This window comes from Neophocaena asiaeorientalis, unplaced genomic scaffold (genome assembly GCF_003031525.2).
Source record: "Neophocaena asiaeorientalis asiaeorientalis breed wild unplaced genomic scaffold, Neophocaena_asiaeorientalis_V1.1 scaffold26, whole genome shotgun sequence".
Lineage (NCBI taxonomy): Eukaryota > Metazoa > Chordata > Mammalia > Artiodactyla > Phocoenidae > Neophocaena > Neophocaena asiaeorientalis.
In genome coordinates, this window is record NW_020173108.1 from 4,487,442 (window position 1) to 4,502,287 (window position 14,846).

General features: G+C 40.5%; 1 protein-coding gene across 2 annotated transcripts in view; it reads right to left on the minus strand.

Moving 5' to 3' along the window:
* KCNN2 (potassium calcium-activated channel subfamily N member 2) overlaps positions 1 to 14,846 on the minus strand; it is a 173,998-nt gene that overhangs the window by 48,633 nt on the left and 110,519 nt on the right. Inside the window, exon 6 of one of the 2 annotated variants that reach the window (XM_024743367.1) lies at positions 595 to 600. The exons of the other annotated variant lie outside the window; for it this stretch is intronic. Coding sequence (XP_024599135.1) covers positions 595 to 600 — 6 coding nt within the window. The remainder of the gene's footprint in view (positions 1 to 594; positions 601 to 14,846) is intronic. 2 annotated transcript variants of the gene reach the window in all.

Sequence of the window (14,846 nt, forward strand, 5' to 3'; positions counted from 1 at the left end):
GTACTCATATTACTCAGCCTTAAAAAAAGAATGAAATAATGCCATTTGCAGCAACATGGATGGACCTAGAGATTCTCATACTAAGTGAAGTAAGTCAGACAGGGGAAGACAAATATCATCTGATATCACTTATATGTGGAATCTAAGAAAATGATACAAATGAACTTATTTACAAAAAAAATGGACATAGAAAACAAATTTATGGTTAACAAAGGGGAGGGATAAATTAAGAGTTTGGGATTCACAGATATACACTAATATACATAAAATAAATAAACAACAAGGATCTATTGTATATTACAGGGTACTATATTCAATATCTTGTAATAACCTATAATGGAAAAGAAACTGAAAAAGAATCTAGATATGCGTATATATATATATGAAAAGAATATATATCTATCTGAATCAGTTCGCTGTACACCTGAAACTAACACAACATTGTAAATCAACTATAATTCAAAAACAAGATCAATTCCTAGCTTTTAAGGAAGACAGATGAGTGCATTTCCTCTGAGAAACTCTGTTAAATAACATGCACATAGGATTAGGGTGATGCGATCCATGCTGTAGTTCGGCTACAACATGAGCTACCAGGCTCTGTGGACTGCTCGGGGAGCCTGCTATGCCTGTGTGATGAGACTTCCATGGGGCCATGTGGTTTTTATTTCAAACAAGATCCTTAGAAGTAAGCTTTGGATGAATAACCCAATCATGATATTGGGGCTTTCTATGAATAGTCCTCATCAAGCAGTTGCCTGAAATAGGGAATACATTATTACCCTGGTGTGGATGTGGGCTACGTGAGAGAGGGGAGGCAAAAGTTTCATGGCCTATTCAACCTTTAATTGTGAGACAAAGTTTCTTCTTAACAAATCATGATTTACACAAAGATTTGATATTTATAAGAGCCAATGGCCCTAATTCCCTGGTGCATATGAAATATGTGTTGAGCCCTCACTATGTGTTCAACACTTGACTTTCATTTTCTCATTTTACATTGATGTTTTAAGACATGGACAACCTTTCTGGCTGAAAAAGCTATACTCTTGACCCTTCCTATATCAAAAAAGTGTCCTCAATCACTACCCACTTAGAAAATGTGACCACGTCTGAGTGATAACCTCAAGTTATAGCTACATCGCTAGTGACCAGGACACATCTCTAGGCACATGGTGTTCCTTTGGTAGAGCAACTACAAAGAGGAGTTTGAGATTTCATACTGTAAACAAAGGTCTTTAAAGGGGCACCTTCACTGCTGGTGCCCACAGGTAAATCTTCTCAACTTTGGCAAGGGTGTGAAAGTCTTTCTCATCTGTTCTTCCTGAAGCACTTTGATTTGGTTTTCAAAGTTTAGAGCAGTAAATGACTTTGAACGTTACAATAAAAAGCATTCACTGACTCTTCTTTAGTTACCTACATTTGATAAGTACACAAGTTTTAAATACAATTTAAATACAAATTGCTTCCATCCTCATTAAACTCTTCACCATTCTCAAGTATTATGTCATTATATCATTCAGTTATTATTTGTTATATGTTATGCATGTTATATTGGGTCAGATACTGTAAAGCTGTATTGAAGGGCCTAATTAGAAACAAATATCTTTCTAGGAGTTGGTATTTAAGGGCTTGGGGTTCAATGGTAAATTATCTTTTTTGCTTAATAAATAATTAACCTACCTGAAAAATGGCTCAGAATGGAAATATAACATTTCATACTCATGTTTTTGTTACATTCAGGTATACTTAGTCATGACTAGTCAAGAAGAGGCAGGTAATTAGGACCACATTACCTACTATTAGAACAATAAAGGTTTCTTTCTTGGCAACTCAGAAACAAATATTAGACTTATCAACAGGATGACGTTTTCACTTAGAACACTTCCAGGTTTTGAATTTATGCCAGAGTCACACCACTGCGAACGATTAGTATATACAATTTAAACGGTTAAAAATTTTCAAAACGTTTCTTACAGTTTAAGTTCACGTCACAAACTTACTCAGACAATTCCGACCTTCTCCACAAGGGGAGCTATTCTGGGAAAGACTTGAAGAAATGACTCACATGGCAAAATTCAAATTCTAAAGAATATGAATGCTTGTTTAATTAAAATATATTAAAGAAGATTAAAATTGGTGTAAGGAATGCCTAATGATCGCAAGCTTTTTTAAAAAAGGACTTTAGCGTTTAGGGAGAGGACTTACTGCTGTTTTACAGCATTACATGTTTTAGAGACTTAAAGATTGTAAGATCAGGTTTAATGTTTTAAAAGAAGTAAAATGTTCCTTTTCTTAGTTTCCATTCATTTCTTCATTCATTCTTGACTGTGGGTCTACCACTGTTTCTTAAATCCCAAATATGGCAGCTTTCCATAATATTTGTTTAAATTCACAAGGGTGATCTTTCCAAGAGCATTACTGAATTCTTCCTGCTCAATGAAGCAGCCTCTGCCCATCACTCCTGCCTCTCTCACAGCACCATTCCATAAGTAACAGGAGCTCTGGCCACAGTAATAGCTGGCAGTTATGCCATCCTCTTCTCCAGCTCTTTCTCTACAGGTACATTTCCTTCTGACTAAAACCACCCTCCCCCACCTTCCTAGCCCTGATTTGTACTTTGAGAATCTGCTCATAACTCCCCTTTTCCAGACTCCACATAGCATTTTTAGCATGGTACTCTAGGCTGGACCATAGGTCCTTTCTCTGTATCCTGGGAGCCTCTTATAGATATCTCTCATGCCATCAGTCAATGTCAACATGGGTCATAACACATATAATGTATACTTTGCTTATCAAACATGCCCCGAGAATCTAAATTATAAAGAATTTGAGCACAAAGATTATGCCTTACTCATTGTTTTATCTTCACTTAGAAGAATAGAGCAGAGAATTGGTGTTTATTGAATTAATTAATATGACAATATGAAACATTTTTTCTCAAACTGACTGGCCCTTGGCCACGTGTTAGGCCTTCAGGATCACAAATATACAAGTACAAAAAAGGTATAGAAATGAGTCTTTACCATCAATCAATATTAATCAGATTTGTCATGTTATGTTCCAAGACCTGTAGGCAACGTATAAGTTATTTTTACACATGTAAAAAATATTCAACAATGGAAGCTTACAGCTGACAAACTATGTTTATTAATCCTTTTCCATTAAACATACTATTAATACTATGAATAGCAAAAATACCTTAATTTTCAGCTCTGATCTCAAATGTCAGCCTCAGTTATATAGTGAAAAGTATTATGGAGATTCAAATGCATGTGATCAATCTATCATCAATTCTCCCTCCTGAATCCACCATTCTCTCCTGAAATATTGCTAAAATGATAGTAAGGCAATTTAAAAAAGGTATAAGCCCACAATAACAAAAAAGAAAAAAAAAAAGAAAGAAAAGAGAAATCAGAGAATGAAAAATAACACATTTTTATACAAACAAAAGGGCATGGGGAATTCTGCTTCCAGCCAAGATGGAACAACAAAGGATGAATTCATGCTGCTTCTTGAAACAACTACAAAACCAGACAAATATTTGAAACAATAGTGAACAAGACATAGATAATCTAGAAACAAAGAACAATGATCCCTGAGAGATGGTAAACAGCCAAAGCGAGTCATAAAATTGCCCCAGCTTAATGCCTCAAGAAAGATTCCAGAATGTAGCTCAGGTATGGAAATCAGCAGAGCCCAGAGGTCTCCCCAAATTGAGGACAGAGCTGGGAATTCAGGGAAGCCATGAGTTTATAGGGCAAAAAACCAGAGAGGAAACATCTGCACAGAGAGAGATCCAGAGATCTGTAGAAAGGTCTCCTTGAATATTCATCCAAGTACTTACTGATCGATATGCACAAGTAAAAGTGCAAGGTTGGAGAAGTGAAAAAACTATATGTAAAGTGGTACATTATCACTTGAAGGTAGACTGTAGTAAGTGATACAATGTCAGGGGAAGATAAAACTGTGACAATTTAGTTATAGTATACCTAAGTGTATAGGTATGCTATAACTCTTAAAAGAATCATTAAAATAATACATCAAAGAGTAATAAGTGATAATCTTATAAAGGATATAAGAAAGAATAAAAAAGATAAGCAATCCAAAAGGAGGCAGAAATGGAAAAAAGGAACAGAGACTAGATGGGACAAATAGAAAACAAGTAGCCAGAGGACAGATTTACCTAAACGTATCTGTAACCACATTAAATATAAATGGCCTAAATACCCAAAATTAAAAGGCATAGATTATTATAGAACCCATGGAAGGTTCATAACTTGGAGAAACCAGATGTCATGCAATGAGTGGTTAAAGTCCAAAGCTGAAAACAGGAGAAATTATGATGTCTAAGTATACGGCATAATAGATGCCCAGGTGCTTGCCCCTGCCTGGTATTGCTAGACAAATAACAGGAGATAGAGGTTTGTTCACTGAGGAAACACTGGAGATTTTGATCCAGGCCCCAGCTAAGGTCAGGAAAGATGTTTGGGGCTGAAAATGTGGTAATTAAATTCAAGTTTCCAAGCTGAACAACAATATTCCCAGTTTACTTTCTTCACTCCCTGTTCTTGACCCTATATTAGAACTTACTAATACAGAGAAAGAATATATTTCTCTCTGGAGAAACAGAATAGTTTCAGTGAAAAGACATTCATTACTAACAGCAAGCATTTTCTAATGAAAAATGCAGCTTTCTACTTATCCACCCATAGTGGATTTCACCAGACACTAAGCTCCTCTCTCCATACAAAGTTTCCAATTCCCACTCTTGAACGTGAAAGACTAGCAAACGATCAGCACACATTGGAAGTATACTTTCTATAAAAAAGATACTGACAAAAATGGGATGGGAAAGAAAGAAGGGAAAAGGGAGGAAACAGAATAATCTCCAGACAATGGAGAGTGATGAGGTGTGGGACTCCTGAACTTTCTAAGTTATATCATGGAAGAACTAAAGGAAAATATAACATCCATAAAAGGAACAGGATGCTACAAAGAAGTGCAATTAAAGAATAAAAAAGAGGGACTTTTAAAAAACTTAAAATTATTATAAAAAAAATAATTGCAATACAATTAGAATATAAATTGGTAGAAATCTCCCAGAAAGTAGAACAAAAAGACAAAAAGAGAAGGGAAAAGGGAGAACAAAGAAGATATATTCTCAGAGAACACAGAGCATCTAACAACTAACTTCAAAAGGAGAACATAGAAGTGGAAGGAAAGAAATGATAATTTTTTAAAATTTCTTTAGTTTTCCAGGAAAACTGGAAGGCAGGTATCTCTAAAGGAAAGTTCTACTTAGTATTTGCACAGAGAATAATGAAAGACCTGTGCCGAGGGTGATCATCGTAAAATTTTAAATACTAGGAATAGAGAGATGATCTTTGAAAGTTTCAAAGGGGAAAAATAGATCACAGATAAACATTAAAAATGGTTGCCTCACAACAACAGACGTGTGGGTCAATGGAACAGAACAGAGAGCTCAGAAATAAACTCACACACCTATGAACAATTAATCTTCGACAAAGGAGGCAAGAATATACAATGCAGAAAAGACAGTATTGTCAGCAAGTGGTGTTGGAAAAGTGTGACAGCCACATGTAAATCAATGAAGTCAGAACACACCCTCACACCATACACAAAAATAAACTCAAAATGGCTTAAAGACTTGAATATAGGACATGACACGATTAAACTCCTAGAAGAAAACATAGGCAAAACATTCTCTGACATAAATTGTACCAATGTTTTCTTATGTCAGTCTCCCAAGGCAATAGAAATAAAAGCAAAAATAAACAAATGGGACCTAATCAAACTTACACACTTCTGTACCAAAAAGGAAACCATAAACAAAATGAAAAGACAACCTATAGACTGGGAGAAAATATTTGCAAATGGTGCAACTGTTAAGGGCTTAACTTCCAAACTATACAAACAGCACATACAACTCAATAACAAAAAAACAACCCAATCCAAAAATGGGCAGAAGACCTAACCAGACATTTCTCTAAAGAAGACATACAGATGGTTTAGAGGCACATGAAAAGATGCTCAACATCACTAATTATTCGAGAAATGCAAATCGAAACTACAATGAGGTACCACCTCACACCGGTCAGACTGGCCATCATTAAAAAAATCTACAAATAATAAATGTTGGAGAGGGTGTGGAGAAAAGGGAGCCCTCCTCCACTGTTGTTGGGAATGTAAACTGGTGCAGCCATTATGGAAAACACTATGGAGGTTCCTCAAAAAACTAAAGATAGAGTTGCCATATAATACAGCAATCCCGCTCTTGAGCATATATCCAGACTATATAAAAGCTATAATTTTCGAAAGCTATAATTCAAAAAGATACATGCACCCCTATGGTCATAGCAGCTCTATTTACAATAGGCAAGACATGGAAACAACCTAAATGTCCACTGACAGACGAATGGATAAAGAAGATGTGGCATATATATACATACATATACATACAGGTACAATGGACTATCACTCAGCCATAAAAAAGGATGAAATAATGCCATTTGCAGCATCATGGATGGACTTAGAGATTATCACACTAAGCGAAGTAAGTCAGAAAGAAAAAGACAAATACCATCTGATAGCACTTATATGTGGAATCTAAAACATGACCCAAATGAACATATCTATGAAACAGAAACAGACTCACAGATATAGAGAACAGACTTGTGGTTGCCAAGGGGGAGGGGTGGGAGAGGGAAGGACTACAAGTTTGGAATTAGCAGATGCACACTATTATGTATAGGACGGATAAACAACAAGGTCCTACAGTATAGCACAGGGAATGATTTCAATATCCTGTGATAAACCATAAAAGAAAAGAATGTGAAAAACTATATATATGTATAACTGAGTCGCTCTGCTGTACAGCAGAAATTAACACATTGTAAATAAAATCAACTATACTTCAATAAAATTAAAAAAAAAATAAATACCAAAAATGGTTGCCTCTAACATTATTTAATTGTATTAACGTGTGTGGGGGGGTGGGGGGGAGAGGAAGGCGGAGGCAATCTATTTCTCCCAGATTTGTAGAGGGGAAGGATGGAGAATCTGGGAGAAGGAACTGAACAGGAGTAATTCCAGCCCTCTCTCTGCTCTGCCTGCCCACAGAGCAGGTGTATTTGGTTCTCTATATGGTAAGCTTCCCAGGCCAGGGGTGATCCAATACAGGGTATAAAGGTTCAGCTATGACTCCATCTAACTCAGTGGTGAATCATCAGAACACCAGGCAGCCCACTGGGATATAGGTCAAGTGGTGGTATCCAGATCTGCTTCACATCAGTAATGAAGCTGATAATTTGCTGTCTGCCAATTGAAGACCCAGAGAAGCATGATAAATTATCTCCCTCCAAGCTCCAAATATGTGCATGGAGTTTTCACCTAAAGCAAAAGCAAATAAGTGATCCAATTAATTAAAACATATACAAAGAAGTCCAATGAAGGGACATATTTAGGTTCAAAGGAGAAAAGTGCTGAGTGCCAAATGGCTCAGAAAGGAGGGGTAACATGTATCTCTTATTTGCCACTGATCCGTATCAAAGGGGCACACCTGTAACTGCATATTAGAATCACCTGGGAAGCACTGACAATTACCTATGCAAAAGCCCCATCCTCAATCAATGAAGCCAAGAACTCTTGGGGTGGGGTCATGACAGAGATTTTTTTTAAAGCTCCTCTGGTAATTTGTATGTGTTGTCAAAGCTGAGAACTAACTATTAGCCTTATTTCAGAAGTTCTCATTCAGTAACATGTTGAGCTTCTATATGTATAACAGAACTTTCGGAGGCACTGGGAACATGAAGATGGATAAAAAACAGTAAGCATTCATGAGAAACCTAAAATGCAGAAAGGGGGAAAACTGCAAGAAATAATAAGGTAATATACAAGTTGTAATAAATGTGAATATGAGTGGCAAAGGTAGATCAAGAAAAAATGTATATAATAGATTAGAAGTAACCACATGAGTGTCCAATATAACACTGACACCTAAAATTATAGTTTTAAACTAAAAAATAAAAATGTAAAATTTTGTAGGTCCAAACCCTTTACTAAAAACCTCTCTGAGTAAGGGTGCTCTAAAGTGAAAACACTTTAATTATGTGTATAAAACTACTCAAATAATTTACAGAAATCCCTTCAGCTCAATTTGAATTGCCCCAATCTGTGTGACTTTCTCCTAATCCCTTCTTCATACTCCTACTTTTTTCTCTATCGCTGAGTTATGAAAACACAGACATGACTTTAGGACCTTGGGGATCCCCAGATAGACTTCCTTCAATACCAACAAGTATCCAGAGAAAAGCAGCAGAGACAGGCTGTGTAATGTTACCTATAAAACCTAACTCATTTGGGCATAAGCCAGATTCAATTTTTATTAACTGCTTAATTCTTTAAAACACCAAAATGAGTTTTCTACTTTAAATTTATTTTGCTCCTTTAACCTTGCACGTTTGGAATTTTTTCTTCTCTTCTGTTAATTTAGAAAAGTCAAAAAACTAAACACTTCTCTCTCTTCCTCTCTCCTTTCCCCCACACTTCCACTTTCCCTCTTCCTTCCTCTCCCTTTCTCTTTCCTCCGTGCCTCTGTGTGTGTGTGTGTGTGTGTGTGTGTGTGTGTGTGTGTGTGTGTGTGTGTGTGTGTGTATTTCATTCACAATACAGATACAGAAGATTGATCTTTGGGTAGAGACCATCAGTGGGTATGTCTAAGGGCATAAGCTTCCTATGAAATACAGCTCAAAGTCCCGAAAGGAAAAGAGTGTGTAACAGAACATATATAGATTTTCAAATTTGAAGAATTACATTCCTTATGTTTCCCTAAAAAGATGACAAAATGTTTTATTGTCTGACTCTCTATTATTCATTTATGCATTTTCATTTCTGTTAGAATAAGTGAGTTCAGAAATGACATCTGTCAATAAGTTAACAGTCTAAGATCGCATACCTATATAATTATTTGACGATTATCTATGTTAAAGACCTATAGGAACACGATGGTATCACATCAACATAAGCTAAACAGACCTGAAAAGACTTATCAGCATTCAGGCTCTCTTTGATAAAGGGGGTTAGTGAAATATGCCCAGCTCTAGGAAAGAACTTTCAGGTCAGAGAGCCATGGAGATTAAGTCTGGTTCCTAAAAACGAAGATGGAGGAAGAGCCCAGGGCATAAGTGTCCATCATGAGAGATTTCCTGAACGCAGAACTCGATGTAAGCAGCAGTTCTCAATCCTAGTGCACCTTAAGATGCTCTTGCTTAAGATCTTGAAATATAATTCAAATAATACAACTTATCTATACACATGATTTATAAAACAAAAATCAATATAATATCCTAAATGTAATATAGAAAAATAAGAGAGAAGTAATTTATAATAAATGATGTATTTCAATATCTAAATGCTCGGGCAAGGCTAACCTAGAAGATTTAAGAAGCAGCCAGTTGTTTGCACCTATATGTAAAAGCACTTGAATACAGTTCAGTCTGATGAAAGTGTATGGTTCTGAATTCAAATGCCACAGGGGCATGGTCATACCTAATGTGATTTTCTAAAAGTGAAAAACTTTTGGTCAAATTCCAAATAAAACAAATGACAATTTTCCCTCAATTTACACACTAATAACATTATTTAAAAATCAAGCACATGTTACAATTGAGCAAAAATATTTTATGTTTATATTTTAAATGGATTTAGGTCTAAACTAAGAAGATTATAAATAGGTTTTTAGTACACAGAGTGTCTACCAGGTGAGTCTAAGGTCAAATGGGATACAGAACAGTCCTTTGTTGGGTGGGAATGTCCCATACAAACAGAATACAGAGCATCCCTGGCCCCACTGATTGACAGCAAAAATCCCCTTCTCTGGAATGGCTCCCGGGAATAAAACTACCCCCAGTGAGAACCGGTGGTCCAGAGTTTCAGGGCGGCTGGCACTGTGCAACAGCCATCAGAAAATCTGGAGCTAGCTTCATTTCAACACATCTGGAGTGCAGTGAAACTAGAAAACCATGGAATTTGGCACAAATTATATTCTTAAGCCCTGGCTACTCCCCAGGCTATCAAAAAAAATACCAAGTTCCAGAGCAATGTTATAACCATGGCTTGCATTTCCACCAAGGTTCTCTTCCTTCTCTGTTTCTTTACTAACTTCCCCAACCAATAGTTATTTTAATTTTTCTGGAGCGAGGTCCATTCCTTCCACTCCTGCTATGTGCCAAGCATCCTCCACACACTGCTCCTCTAAGGGGAAGGTGGAAGCCAGGAGACAGACCTGGAGACACACTTGGTCAGGCCCAAGATTTCCTTACAAGAAAGTCAATTTTTCAAGCACTCCCTTACCAAAATCACTTAGTGCAATTCATGTCTGACACACGCCAGGCTCTACTAATAGCAGAGAGAGCATGTCTACACTGGCCTGGCAGGCTGTGGTTTTAGAAGCCCCTCTACCCTCAACCCTCCATGATTTTCCATCAGCGTGACAGCCTGCAGAGCTATTTACTTCCCTTCTGGGAAGAGCGGCGAGCAGACCGTCACTAGGTGGCAGTGCCACACTAATTTATCCCCATGGCTGCCTGGCTGAGTTTGGGCCGACCAGTGCCAGAGTCAGCTTGTGAGGGGACTTTCCTGAGAATACCTTCAGGCGAAAGCCCCTCTCCTGGGCATCCTGGAAGAACGGGCTGTTCCACTGAAGAAACAGCCACTACAACTGATACACACAAGCCCAGGGCCACTCCTACACCTGCAGCCTCAGGTGTTACCAAGCATCTTAGGGGTATCATCTGAGGTGAGAGAGTGTGTATATGTGTGGGTCTGGACATGCATTCCATTCTAGATCCAATTAATATAGATCTAAAGTAGCTGCATATCTTCACATTTCAACCCTCTGAGGTTCTCTAGATCAAATACCAGAACATACCTTGTAAACCTGTAAGAACAAAAAAGTCCCTGTGGATTTTTCTAACCAGGCCATGTTGGAATTGAACCAGCATTTGAGGATATAGATGTCAGGGTCTTGTTTACTCACTCTGAGATCGAGTCCAGGAAGGGTTGCTCTATATTCAGAGGTAGTGATCGCCCACCGCCTCCCTTAGCTTCTTTACCCAAAGCAGCAAGTCTTAATGTCTGAGCCTCCCTTTCTTCTATTGTGAGACTCACCCATCTACCTCCCAGGTGGCTGCCAGCACTGAGATCACGAAGTACTAGCCAAATGCTACTTGATCAGTACATAAAGACTGTGTTTGTGTTCTACTTGACCAAATCCCTCTCTATTAATGGAAAAGCAGACACAAAGTAAAGTCACTGCTTTTGCAAGTGTGCTTTCTTGCACGCAGGTGAGGTGGCAAACACTGGGGCTTTTCCGAGCATAGGCAGCTTTCAGGTTTGCTCCCTTCTGTTGTCACTGTCAATGAGTACAGTGATTGGTACCACTGAGACGTGAAAGAGTGGAAAGAGGACTGGGGAAAGGAAGGAGGGAGAGGAAGCAGTAAGTCAGGCATTATCCTGGCACAGCAAAAGTAGCAGGGGGTGAGGGTAGATCAGTCAACAAAATAAAGAGAGTAAGAAGAAAGACGGATTGTTCAGCAACAAGAAGTCCAAACAAGAAAAAAGAGAAATATCGCAACCTTTCTATGCCATACTGTTCCCCTACTCCTCAGCTGCCGTCCCTCCCACAGACACTAGGACTTCAATCCTCAGGGGTGCAGGGGACGGGGATGGTACATTTCTGTGTCCCAGCATCTATCATGCATTCCTGAGAAATTTTTAACATCTGTTTAGGGCTCTCAGTCAACTGGAAAAGAATATACCCTAGTGATCCCAATCAGCCCAGCTCTAAGTTACCACAACAACAGTAGGCAATTATCATGAACTGATTTTAAAGCTTGAGTTTTCAAAATACAACAAACGAAAATTCCAACTTAGAACCTATGATGACAAGAAGTTTTAGCCTCCAGCACTTCACAGTTCCAGGCTATGTTTCTAGGGAAGCAAAACATTCCTGGATGTCCTTTAATTTCTCAGAGAGAGAAGAGAAGCAGCAGAGAGTCAGAAAACTGAGCCACCAAACCAAGAAGAGAGCAGTGAGAGCTCTCAGGGACACTGAGCTGAAGGTGACTTCAGCAAGGCTGAGGTGATGGATCGTACACTTTCTGAGAAGGTCATTTGCAGGGTTCACCAGTTAAATTTTCCTATTTCAATTCTAACAATTCATCTTTGAGGGCCTGCTAATTGCATCTTGCTTGATTGAGCATGACCAGCTTAAATACAGACTGCAACACCAAAACGTCGTGAACGGAATTAAAACCCAGGTCTAGGTTCATGAAGGAGGAACACGTGGGGAACAGACCTTCCTCAAACCCAACCCACAGTCACCAAGGGCCTGTCAATCCTCCACTGTGTAAAGTCCTCAGAGGTCTGCAGTTGAAACAGTATGTCTGGAAAAGGGCCAGGGCCCCGCTGGATGGTGCCCCAACTGGCCAACTCTGGTTCGAGAAGACTGAGCCAGAATCCCTTCCCTAGGACTGGAAACGTCTTCTTCCTCCCTCTTTGGGGCTTGGAGGCTGGGAAAGAGGAGGAGGGGGACCTTCAAGAGGGCAGAGGAGTAGGACATGGAGATCACCTTCCTCCCCACAAATATATCAAAAATACATCTACGTGTGCAACAACTCCTATAGAACACCTACGGAATGCTGGCAGAAGACCTCAGACTTTCCAAAAGGCAAGAAAATCCCCATGGACCTGGCCATGTGTCTGACAGGGTCTTAGTGTCCCGGCCTTGTGTTAGGCCTGAGCTTCTGAGGTGGGAGAGCCGAGTTCAGGACATTGGACCACCAGAGACCTCCCAGCCCCATGTAATATCAGTTGGTGAGAGCTCTCCCAGAGATCTTGGTCTCAAGGCTAAGACCCAGCTCCACCCAACGTCTTGCAAGGTCCAGTGCTGGATGCCCCATGCCAAACAGCTAGCAAGACAGGAACACAACTCCACCCATTAACAGAGAGGCTGCCTAAAATCATAAGGTCACAGACACTCCAAAACACACCATTGGACGCTGCCCTGCCCACCAGAAAGACAAGATACAGCCCCACCCACCAGAACACAGGCACCAGTCCCCTCCACCAGGAAGCCTACACAAGCCACTGAACCAACCATACCTACTGGGGGAAGACACCAAAAACAACGGGAACTATGAACCTGCAGCCCGCGAAAATGAGACCCCAAAACCAGTAAGTTAAGCAAAATGAAAAGACAGAGAAATATGCAGCAGATGAAGGAACAAGGTAAAAACCCACCAGACCAAACAAATGAAGAGGAAATAGGCAGTTTACCTGAAAAAGAATTCAGAGTAATGATAGTAAAGATGATCCAAAATCTTGGAAATAGAATGGAGAAAATACAAGAAATGTTTAACAAGGGCTAAAAGAACTAAAGAGCAAACAATGATGAACAACACAGTAAATAAAATTACAAATTCTCTAGGGAGGCGGACCTTCAAGATGGCAGAGGAGAAACACGTAGAGATCACCTTCCTCCCCACAAATACATCAGAAATACATCTACACGTGAAACAACTCCTACAGAACACCTACTGAACGCTGGCAGAAGATCTCAGGCTTCCCAAAAGGCAAGAAACTCCCCACGTATCTGGGTAGGGCAAAAGAAAAAACAGAGACAAAAGAATAGGGACGGGACCTGCACCAGTGAGAAGGAGCCGTGAAGGAGGAAAGGTTTCCACACACTAGGAAGCCCCTTCACGGGCGGAGACGGGGGTTGGCGGGGGTGGGGGAAGCTTCGGAGCCACAGAGGAGAGAGCACAGCAACATGGGTGCGGAGAGCAAAGCAGAGAGATTCCTGCACAGAGGATCAGGGCCGACCAGCACTCACCATCCCGAGAGGCTTGTCTGCTCACTCGCCGGGGCGGGCCGGGGCTGGGAGCTGAGGCTCGGGCTTCAGTCGGATTCCAGGGAGAGGACTGGGGTTGGCTGCGTGAACACAGCCTGAAGGGGGCTAGTGCGCCACGCCTGGCCGGGAGGGAGTCCGAGAAAGAGTCTGGAACTGCCGAAGAGGCAAGAGACCATTGTTTCGGAGTGCTGAGGAGAGGGGATTCAGAGCGCCGCCTAAACGAGCTCCAGAGACGGGTGCAAGCCGCGGCTATCAGCATGGACCCCAGAGATGGGCATGAGATGCTAAGGCTGTTGCTGCCACCACCAAGAAGCCTGTGTGAGCACAGGTCACTCTCCACACCACCCCTCCTGGGAGCCTGTGCAACCCTCCAAGGCCAGGGTCCCGTGATCCAGGGACAACCTCCCCGGGAGAACACATGGTGCACCTCAGGCTGGTGCAACGTCACGCTGGCCCCTGCCACCACAGGCTCGCCCTGCACTCCGTGCCCCTCCCTTCCCCCGGCCTGAGTGAGCCAGAGCCCCCGAGTCAGCTGCTCCTTTAACCCGTCCTGTCTGAGCGAAGAACAGACGCCCTCAGGCGACCTACATGCAGAGGCCGGTCCAAAACCAAAGCTGAACCCCAGGAGCTGTGCGAACAAAGAAGAGAAAGGGAAATCTCTCCCAGCAGCCTCAGGAACAGGGGATTCAATCTCCACAGTCAACCTGATGTACCCTGCATCTGTGGAATACCTGAATAGACAACGAATCATCCCGAAAATGAGGCAGTGGACTTTGGGAGCAACTGTAGACTTGGAGCTGGCTGTATGCGATTGACTGATTTCTGGTTTTATTATTATAGTTTAGTTTTCAGAGTGTATTATCATTGGTAGATTTGTTTATTGAGTTGGCTGCTCTCTTTTTTAAAAACATAT